The sequence below is a fragment of the Vipera berus genome (assembly GCF_964194415.1).
Source record: "Vipera berus genome assembly, chromosome: 1".
NCBI lineage: Eukaryota > Metazoa > Chordata > Lepidosauria > Squamata > Viperidae > Vipera > Vipera berus.
In genome coordinates, this window is record NC_138202.1 from 256,619,608 (window position 1) to 256,630,637 (window position 11,030).

The 11,030-nt window shown below is 44.4% G+C and overlaps 1 protein-coding gene across 1 annotated transcript; it reads left to right on the forward strand.

Moving 5' to 3' along the window:
• The first annotated feature begins 2,754 nt into the window (after positions 1-2,754).
• On the forward strand, positions 2,755-9,167 carry MARCKS (myristoylated alanine rich protein kinase C substrate). The gene is made up of 2 exons (XM_081337189.1): positions 2,755-3,902; positions 5,877-9,167. The coding sequence occupies exons 1-2, from the start codon at positions 3,801-3,803 to the stop codon at positions 6,645-6,647; spliced, it is 873 nt and encodes a 290-aa protein (XP_081193315.1). The 5' UTR covers positions 2,755-3,800; the 3' UTR covers positions 6,648-9,167.
• Positions 9,168-11,030: the final 1,863 nt, after the last annotated feature.

Consider the following 11,030-nt stretch of genomic DNA (forward strand, 5'->3'; position numbering starts at 1 on the left):
TTAGCTAACTACAACAGGTAAGCATGTTGTGAAATCACTTTAATTTGCTGATTCAGATTCAAATCTTCACACAACCAGCTCAACTCAGTGGCTTTTGGTCAGTCTCAAGTTGTCGCTGTAAAGATAATAATTAAAAAAACAGAAGTATAAACTGCTTCAATGCTTTTAAGGAATGCTTGCATGATTTTTTTTAAGCAACTAAATCCTCTCCATTGCCAATCAACAGGCAGGAAGAAGATGTAGAGTTGACACCCATGTCAGGAAATTCCAGACTTCCCAAATTCTGCTTCTGGAGAGCAGCCCCAGAATTGCCACAGAAAGAAAAAGGCCCAATTCGTCTCAAGTTTTATCTAAAAAGATCTCCTGCACCACAACAGAAGAAAACTGTGCCCTAAGTGGCCAGATGTCTTGAGGCCATGAATTCACATCATTTCCAAAAAGGAGATAAATCTACCGCGTCTGAAAAGCAGGCGTTTGATGAAAGACTGCCGTTTGCCCACTCTCTCTCTCTCTCTCTCTCTTCCTAATACATGTGTGGTTTTATCTTCTCTTTCCCCAGTTTTTCTCTCTTCAACCTCCCGCCATTTTCCTTTCATCTCCTGGCTTTGTTTCTAAGGCCTAAATAAATGACTCCGATTCGCGTCCCAAGGCTCGCCAGCCGCGTCTTCTCTTGCATCAGCCCTCCAAGACGTACTCCATCGATACCACCAGCCCCCGCGACCCCCGCAAAGAAAGGCGAGGAAACCGAGCAACAGAAAAACCCAATTCCGATGACTTGGATCAACTGCTCCTTCGGCTCGCAACCGGCCCCTCTTGGAGTCATCTCCCCGCCTGGGGGGGGGTCAGCCCATCTTCCTCCGCCCTCCCCCCCCCCTCCCTCCCCTTTAGGGTCCATCTGTTGGGCTTTTCAGCAACCTTCTCCTCTAGCGCCTGGCTCACGCGAGCCCCTCCCTCCCTCCCTCGCTCCCTCCCTCCTTCCCTCCCTTGGGAATCTTCCCCGGCCGTCACCTAGGAAACTAGCCGATACCGTGTAAATAGGCACCCTGAAAAAGCAATGCAGCCGGTAACAAAGAAGCAATAAAAGGAGCCGAGCTTTTCAAATGAGACTGAGAGAAAGAAAAGGAAGGGGGGGGGAGAGAGAGAGAGAGAGAGAGAGAGAGAAGGAGGAGGGGGAAAGAAAAGAAAAAAAAACCCAGACTAGCTCAGTTTGTCCTCTCCACCCCTTTTGATGCAGATGCTGGAAGAGAAGCCTCTCGCCGTCTTCTAGACAGAATTAGCAGCAATTTGAACCGAGAGAGACCAGATAATGCAGATGGAACGTAACCGCGAGGTTGTTGTTGTTGTTTTTTCCCCCTCAGTGAAGAAAATCAACAGGCTCCAAAGTGCATTTTACAAGCGCCTGGATGTTAATGGATTTATCCAGATTACGTTTCGGTTCGGGAGTGCCACATGTTCACAAAAGGGGTCGGTTTTCATCCACTAGGTCTGCCGACTGGCTGCCCGGGTTCCCTAAAGGACGATAAGCCATGCTTGTTGGCACTATGCAGGTCTGCCAAAAAGAAAAAAAAAAGAAAAGAAAAGAAGAAGAAAGAAGAAAAAGCAGCTTTAGGGAAATGTAGAGAGTGAATAATTCATCAAATTGAAACGGCGTGTTCCCTCCCCTTTCTAAAAAGAGAAAAATGAAGAGGAGAATACAACAGACGCGTTTTGCACGAATGGCTTTCTATGCGGAGATCCATATTCCCGGAGAAGATAAAACTGGAGAAAGGAATTGTATTTGAAAGAATACCGCGGTGGGAGAAATGGCAATGAGGAAGGAAAGGAGGAGGAGTTTGATGTAAAAAAAAAAGCCTTGTGGTGTATTTTGCCCGCAAGAAATGAAATATTTCTTGACTGAGTGCCATCTTGCTAAAAATACTAGAATGTTGGCAGCACCGGGGGGGGGGAGGGGGGGCTTGGGGTCTGTATAGCGGCAAACGCGTAAGTCTGCACTTATCACACAATGAAACGGGAGGGGGGGGAAGATGACAGAAAAAATACATGCCATTAATCTTGAATTCTTCACCTCTCCCCCCCCCCAAACAGCCCACCGGCTTAACGTTTCCGGGGGAATATATCTAATTCGCTCGACCCCCTTGGTATGTGCTTTGCAAGCAACGAGGCGAGAGAATTCCCCCCCCCCCCGACATTTCCTATGGCTCCACTGTAGTGCTTTAAACCCAAGGAATAGAAGAAGCAACTCAGCAAGGATTAAGCAGTTAAGCGCATCTGCTCGCACTGGCAAGGGGTTGTGGGGAAATGAGAAACTCTTGATAGAATCCGGCTGCTTCTTGCTTAAGATGAGCCGCCCCTTTCTTTCGAAATCCAGAATCTTGGAATGGTCCTACAATACAAACCATCATGGCTCCGACATGCAACATATAAAACGATTTAGATTTGAGCTCCATTGATTTGGAAGCCTTTTCAGTTACACGGGGATGCCATTTAGGCACACACGGAGAAACCGACATTCCTACGGTACTAACTTCCTCATCTTAATAATAATAATAATAAAAGGTTTAACATTCTCGGCAGTTTCCAAAAAGATTGAAATCAGAACTAATCAGACAGCGAAATGTAATTAGAGCCGTAGGCTCCTCACATTTTTTTCCCCCATTCCGTGGGGGAAGGGATTAAGCGTTCTACCGCCAAGGTAACAGCGGCAGCTGCTTTAAGCATTTTTCACATCTGGCCTACAGACCTCATAATTTTCAACTCATGATCTCCCTTAGCGAAACTCGATCTACGTGGTTTAAATACCTTCCAAATTGGGAGAATTGAACAATTGCAACCAATTAAAGGGGGGGGGGGGAAGGACCAACCCTCCCTATCTGTTGATTTTTTTTTTTCTGGAGAAGCTGGAGTGGGCAGGAAGGGGAGTAGAGGGGATGGCAGCGGGGGCGAGAAAATGAAATCACAAACGCACACAAGTCAAACCATTGTCTCTAACTTAACAGGGGTGGGGAGGGGGAGAGACTCAAGACACCAAACAGAGGCTACCAGCCCTGCAAGTAAAAATCCTCCCTCCCCCCCCCCTTTATTTTTATTTTTTTTTACGGAGCGTTTGGCAGGGGGCAGTAAACACCGTGTATCCTTCGATTTTTCTTTTTAGCAAGAAATCAGAGTACAAGTCTTAATGCCACTAATTTATTTATGTTCTTCGGAGTATTAATTATCAGTCCAAGGCCGAATTCAAATTATTGCAATCGCAGCTCCATTGTTCGCTCCAATTGGAGGCCCCGCCCTCTCTTTTGTCTGGCGGTGCGTTGATTGGTGGACGGCGGGTGGGGGCTGCCGTCAGTGCTTGGGAAGCCCATTCATCTGTGCACTTGGGCGTTGGACTCCGCATCTTATTAGCGACCAGGGAGATTTCTCCATTTTCCCCTTGTCTACAGTACGGCTACAAATCTGGAATTTTTTTTATTACTTCTTTTTTTTTTGTACTAAACTTGGGCTTCTGATATTTTTGCTCGACTGTTTTCCTGCCTTTTTATCCCCCTTTCTTCATCTGCTGCTGTTTTTTTTTGACCTCTCCAGCTTTATTAAAAAAAGGAGTGCATATATTTAAACATATTTCGGCTCTCTTCTCTTTTTCCCCCCTCCTCCCCCACTGGTGTATGTGTGTGTGTGTGCGCGCGCGCGCGTGTGTGTGTATCGCTGCTCTTCAGGCTGCTGGTCGCCCAGCATTTATACGAACGAACCTACTGTTCTTTGTTTGCCTTCTTTTGGATCTGCCGAGTTTCTTTGTTGAATAAACCAGCATGGGTGCCCAGTTCTCTAAGAACGCTGCAAAAGGCGAAACTACTGCTGCTGAAAAACCCGGAGAAGCTGTAGCTGCATCTCCTTCCAAGGCGAATGGACAGGTAAGAAAAGGAGCGGCTAATGGATTGTTACTGGTTTCTGGGCTGAGTGCCGTGTTTATTCTGCTTCTCCCTTTCTCTTCCCGGGAGGGGTGCGTGTGGATGGCTTTTAAATTGATCACAACTCCCTCTTTAAAACCAATAGTGGCTGTTTATGGCACTGTGTTTCTGTGGGATTTTATTTTGAATGTGCATGTGTAATGCAGTGTGGTAAGGGGGACAATGCGAGATGCTTGCCTACTGTATGGTGTCTTTTTCTTCCTAGCTGGTCTCCGCAAGAAAGGCTTTACCACCACCTTTTTTTTTGGGGGGGAGGGGGCTTATATGTGTTTTGGTGGTTTGATTGAATGGGCTCTCCCGCGGTTTCCTGTACTTTAACAGGCTGTTACCCCCATCCCCGCCTTTGGCGCCTAAGGGAGAATCTAGTCGATCGTGTTAGAACTGCCGGAGATACCTGAAAGCAAGATCGAGATGAGGGGCGCTGGAGAGTTGTCCGCGTTAATAGAGGAAGGGGTTGTCGTGCGTAAATTGTCCTTCTCCATCTTGCTGGCTTATCTCACACCTTAAGCCGTGGTGGCCTCTTCTACTATTCCTTTCGCTGTAGCCAGTTGAACGCAGCTGCTCTTCTAAAATCCGGCGGGGAGGCGTTGCGTGTGTGAAATGTAAACTGGCGCCCTTCCTGGGGAGCTGGCCCGCGTGGGTCCCTCGCCGCGTCTTGAACCTGGGGAAGGTGTTGCAACCCGCACCGTATCCAGGCGCTTTGTGTTGTCCTTCCAGTGTGTCTAGGTGTATTGGACTTGTCCCACCCGTGCTGTCGGCCAGTGTCAGCTCGGCTGCGATAAGCCACCCTCTATATAGTTGCTCCAGAGAAAGAACCTTGGAGGCGCCTTCAGCCCGGCGCCAGCTCGAGCAACAGATGTGGTTGTGAATGGTGGCAGCGCCTCTGGCCTGGATTAAACCAAGGCGGAAAGGAGGTTGCCTGTTTTCTGCTTTGGAACGGAGGAAGGTGATAGGAGAAAAGAAAGCGGGCTTTGGGGGAGAAGCGACGGGTAGCTTTGTTCGCTCATTGGAGCCGATTCTGGCCGAGGCGCCAGCTCGCTCCTCCTCTCCTTCAGCGTTGTTCCAGGGCTGTCCCACCGTCGGCCTCGAGGGGTGCAGAGATGGAGCCACAGTGCCCTCTAGAGGCCGACGCTCGCTTGGTAGCGACTTCGCTCCGTCGCGGAAAAGGAAGCGCGGACGAGGGCCGGGCAACGTGTCTAGAGGATGATGACGCGGGCTTCTTGCCGCGTAGCCCCCTTAAGAGATGAGCTGGAGGAAAAGGCGTGGGGGCGTGGCTTGGCTCGGTTCTTAGGTGGCGTGTTTCTCCCTTCCTCGCAGCCTCTGGCGACACGTCACGCCGCTTTCCTCCAAGAAAGCAGCGGGAAGGTCTGTAGCAACGTGCTGCCACAGACAACGGATTTGGCTTGATCTTGCCCTGCCTCTCTTTAAACAGCTTGTAATCCTTGGCTAGTTGTTTATTTTCTTTGATTGTTTGGGTGCCTTCAAGGCAGTTTGGACTCCTGGTGACGGCATGGACAAATCCCTGCATTTTTCTTCTTGGTGGAGGGGACGGTTTTACCATTGGCTTCTTTCTTGGGCAGAGAGAGAGCGACTGGCCCAAAGTCACCCAGCTGGCTTTCTGCCCAAGGCAGGACTACTAGAACTCACAGTCTCTGGGTTTTTAGCCTGGTGCCTTAACCACTAGAACGAAGTGACAGGGCTCTTAAGACTTGAGTTGCTCCACTTTTTTTTTTTTTTTTTTTGGAGAAGTGGCCGGCAGCGTTTTGCTCCTTGGTGCCTTCTGGATTGGAGTTTGCCTCCCAGAATTCCCCACTGGGTCGAACCTCTGGGAGATTGAAGTCCAATTGGAGGCTGCTGCCTTGCGCTGGGTCTTAACAGAGTGTGCCCTCCAGTAATACAGTCATTTTCCTCTTCCAGGAGAACGGCCATGTGAAGGTGAATGGCGATGCCTCCCCGGCAGCTGCGGAGGCTGTCAAAGAGGAAGTCCAAGCAAACGGCAGTGCGCCAGCGGAGGAGTCGGTCAAGGAAGAGCAGAGCCCATCCGAGGCTGCCTCTGAAAAGGAGACCGCCGAAGCGGAGAGCACAGAGCCCGCCTCGCCTGTTGAAGGGGAGTCCTCCTCCAAGACTGAGGAGGGAACAACCCCATCTTCCAGTAATGAGACCCCGAAAAAAAAAAAGAAGCGCTTTTCCTTCAAAAAGTCTTTTAAGCTAAGTGGCTTTTCTTTTAAAAAGAACAAAAAGGAGTCTGGGGAAGGAGCAGAGAACGAAGGTGCGGCTGCTTCGGAAGGTGGCAAAGCTGACACGGCGGCGGCGGCAGCTGATGCGGAGCCTGTGGGCAGCGAGGAAGCCAAGGCTTCCCAGGAGGCATCGCCTTCAGCCCCTGCTGCTGGTAGCAGCACGGAGGACGCCAAAGAGGAGACCGGAGGCTCCCAGGAAGCCCAGTTGGAAGAGACTGCCCCGGAGAAGCCTGCAGGAGAAGAAGCCAAGGCTGCTGATGAGCAGAAGCCAGAGGAGAAACCGGAAGAGGCGCCAGCGGCTCAGGTCCCAAGTGCTACCACCGAAGCCACCTCAACTGAGCCAGAGGCAGCCAAAGCAGAGGAGCCGGCGGTGGCGGCGGCGGCAGCTCCCTCACAGGAAGCTGCCTCTGAGTCTAGTCCAGAAGCTCCACCCACCGAATCGGCAGAGTAAAACAAGGCAATGAAAAAGAATGGCAATTTTGAGATGATTGAACTTTTCTTCCCCCCCTGTTTGTTTGTTTGGAGTGGTGCCAGGTACTGGTTTTGGAGAACTTGTCTACAACCAGGGATTGATTTAAAAGATGTCTCTCTCTCTCTCTCTCTCTCTCTTTCTCTGTCTTTTTTTTTTTTGTTCTACCCACAGATCCCATCTAAATCATTCTGTTACCACCATTCCAACTCGGTAGAGGAGAGTCTAAATTGCCTCCCTTTGCCTTGCTCCTCTCTTTTTTTTACATCAGTATTAATGTTTATTGCATACTGTACTTCGCATCTTTATTCAAAATGTAAACTTTAATTTTTCTTTTGTCAGTCTATGGACATGCCCATATATGAAGGAGATGGAGGAGTCAATAAGGGATAGCAAATGAAGTGATAGGGGTCACAATGGGGAATTAGTGGTGCAGATAATTTGCCAAGAAAATGTGCCACAGGAAATAAGGGGTTAGTCTTTTTTTAAAAAAAAAGTTATTACAATGTATTTTGTGAGGCAGATGTTCTATAAGGTTTACAACACTACAAGTCTTGATTAAGAAAGAAAAAAAATCCAATACTCAGATTTAAAAAAATCATAGTCTTAGGAAATTCATTTAAACCATAGGAACTTTCACTTATCTCATGTTAGCTGTACCAGTCAGTGATTAAGTAGAAATACAAGTTGTATAGGCTTTATTGTTTATTGCTGGTTTATGACCTTAATAAAGTGTAATTATGTATTACCAGCAGGGTGTTTTTAACTGTGACTATTGTATAAAACAAATCTTGATATCCAGAAGCACATTAAGTTTGCAACTTTTTGCCACCCTGCCCATTTTTTTTGTAAAATTGCAGTAATCTTGGACCTTTGGAAAAAAAACAAAAAAAAACCACACACTATTTTAAACTCAACCAAGCTGTGATAAGTGGAATGGTTACTGTTTATACTGTGGTATGTTTTTGATGACAGCAGACAATGCTTTCTTTTTCCAGTTGTCTTTGAAAATAAAAAGAAAAAATTTTCAGATGCAATGGTTTTTGTGTAGCATCATGTCTATCATGTTTTTTGTAAATACTGGAGAAGCTTTGACCAATTTGACTTAGAGATGGAATGTAACTTTGCTTACAAAATTGCTATTAAATTCCTGCTTAAGGTGTTCTAATTTTCTGTGAGCACACTAAAAGCGAAAAAAAAAATAAATGTGAATAAAATGTAGAATTTGGCTGTGTTTCTTTTTCTGGATATTCTTGATAGCTTAGCTGATTACTTGTATTGTTTAAATTTGTATAAAAAAGGCACTTGTTTGCCCCTTAACATTACTCTCCATTTCTGTAGTATAGATTTGCATGGCCGCCTGGCCCTATTAAAACGTATATCTGAAGACGGAAGATCTTTAAGGCCTTCTAAATAGAGGTGTGAATTGGATTTTAAACTAGCCATGCCATTGTGGACACCCGATTGGCTAATAAATACTGAGTTCTGGAGAGAAACTAGATTAAGAGACCAAACATGTTTACAACATGTTTGCACCAGTTGACTTCAGCTAGAATGGGTATGTACTGTATGTAATCAAATCCTCAAGGATCGCCTTATAGTATATGAGTTATTTCTTAGCTTGAGTTGACTTGACACTTTAGCTGTGGTTGTTTGGAATGTCTTGGGGCTGAACCTGAGTTTTCCAACAGGGACACCAGAATTCAGGTGTCAAGACAGCAAAAGGTCCAATCTTACATGCAAGTTCTTAACCATTTTCAACATTACTTCAGTGCCTAACTTTAACACAACCTGTCTGGAAGTTTGGGCAAAAGTAAAAAAAAAAGTTTGTTCTACCAAATGAACGAGCAATACTTTTTGTATATTACTCCCAACTATACATTAACAAAAAATTACTATATTTGTCTATAAACGTCACTTGGTGCTTGCCTTTTAACTGTTTAGATATTTGGGCTAATTTCCACCTTGCTGCTCACTCAGGGCAAAACAGGCCTTAATAAAACAGTAGTAGGCTTTTGTAAAAACAAATAATGGAGTATTAATGTTGTTGGAGGATGGAAATTGATTCAAAGAAGCATTGTTCCTAGGTTTATAGATGAAATTTAGTGTTAACATTTAACTTGCTTCCCTCTGTTTTTCAGTTGTAACTTGCTTTAGAAGCAATTACACGTTAGCACCTTGTTCCCTGAAAAACAAAATCTGGGCTGAATGAGGTTCAATGGATTCCATTCCGAATACATACTCTTACTCAGCTATTCATTTTTAATTTTTTTTTGGCTTGTATATATACTCTGGTCACCCTGGTATTCCTCTGTAGTGTTAGAAATGTATTGACTATTATGCTTTAAATGGCCATGGGATGAAATAAATGGATGTAAAATCTTCCATACCAGTGTCATTTTTGGACTCCATCTGTGAGACACTTTCTAATCATAATTCTTGATAAGTATTGATGTGGTTGTACACCTGATCTGTGACTCTTGGCCCATCATGTGTTTTTAAGTCATTAAAAAAATAATAAAACTAGCTGTCATTTACACCTGCATACAGAGTGATTTAAATTGAATTATTTCTTTTATCCCTCCACCCAAGTTGTTTCAGCTGGGCCAAAGTAGGACACAGGCAAGTTTATGCACTGTAGATTCTGGGGTTGTGTGTGTCCTGAGAGATATTCCAAGGAGTCATCATTTGCTGCAACTGTAGAGTAATATCTAGGATTGGATTTGTCTATGTAGAATATAGCTGAATGCAAGCCGCAATGTTTTTTTCTTAAACATGCTTATTGCTGTTGGGCCAAATTCTTATAATATAACCACCCCAAATTATACTAATTTGCTTTGCACTTTTTTCTTGCAAGGGTATAGATCGGGGGTGTCAAACTCACAACGTCACGTGACGTGTCGCAATGTATCGTGACTTTTTGCCACTCCTGCCAATGGGATGGGCACAGTTTTGCCATGACGCATCTGGTCTGCGGGCTGGCAATTTGACAGCCCTGGTATAGATTAAGTGCATGCATAATACAGAAAGTAATTTATGCAAAGCCATGTAATGAATGCACTGCCTTATTTCCACTAATACATCAAGCTCTCCAGTAGACAGCAAGGTGTAAATCTAATAGAGTAGAGCTTTTAATTAAACAATGAACGCAGAAGTTGTATAATTTGTCTTGGTATTGGAAACTGATTTTAATTTTGCCAGCTGCCTAGTACGTCACCTAATGTTTTGGACTTGACCAGTATGGCCAGTAGTGAAAGACTGGGAGGAGAGTAAGAATGCTAAGAAATGCCATGTTGCCTCCCATTATTCAGGAAAGATTTGCTGCAAAGTCTACTAATCTTAACTCCATTTTAAAATATAAGGCTGCTACTTATTAGTACAACCATCCTCGTTTTATGATTTTCTGTAAGAAAAGTTTAACACACTAAAATGAAAATGCAGCTTTTTAAAAATGAAGCACCAGTTAATATTTTTGGATAGAGCAGACCAATAGCAGATTCCTATGCTGTACACATGGCACATATGTGTATGCTTAAATGTATTTGCAGATGAAAAATATGGAGAATGTTTTAACAAAATAGAACTTTTGAGCACCATAACCTAAAGCTATATTCCTAATTTATCTGGAATAAAAATGTCAACATTAAGTATCAGTAATACTTAATATTAGTGAAATTTTAAGATCAGCTCTTATCAACAATATAATCAAGGGCTGTATAAACACAATGGGAAATCCAGTTTGTGAAGAGAGAAATAATGAGGAAAGTATTAGAAATCTCATAATCATGAGCTAGATAGACTTTATCTATCTTATGAAAGGAAAACCATAAAGAGCTGGCTGTTTCCCCTGGCACTGGGCAAGATGGACGCATATTTTGTGAAAGGCATCCAAGAAAGTTAACTGAAGTGCTGGGGTTTTATTTTTATGTTTTTTTATTGTGAGCTGTCCAGGCTTGTGTTCTAAGATGAGAAGCCATGCAAAACTTTTAAATAAGTATAAATAGCCATCAAAAGCAACGGTGATATACTGTAAATCAGTGGTCCCCAATTTTTTTTCATCATTACCCATAACCACAAATCAGATGTGGTTAAAACATTTCAGGTCGATTAAAAGGTCCCTGTTGTGGTTGAGGAATGGGTTTGTGTGTCATCACTCAAAGAAAAAAGCCCTTTTATCCAATTTTGGATAATTTACCTAGGTTTGGGAAGCAATGATTTAAGTTTATGCCACCTGACTCCCAACAACTCTGGGTAGTTGATAATTAGAATATACAGTGACTAAGGCTGTCTGTGCCAACCATGAGTGATTCGGAGAATTTCCATGTATCGCTAAAAATTTAAAAAGATCTGATATTGCATGCAGCA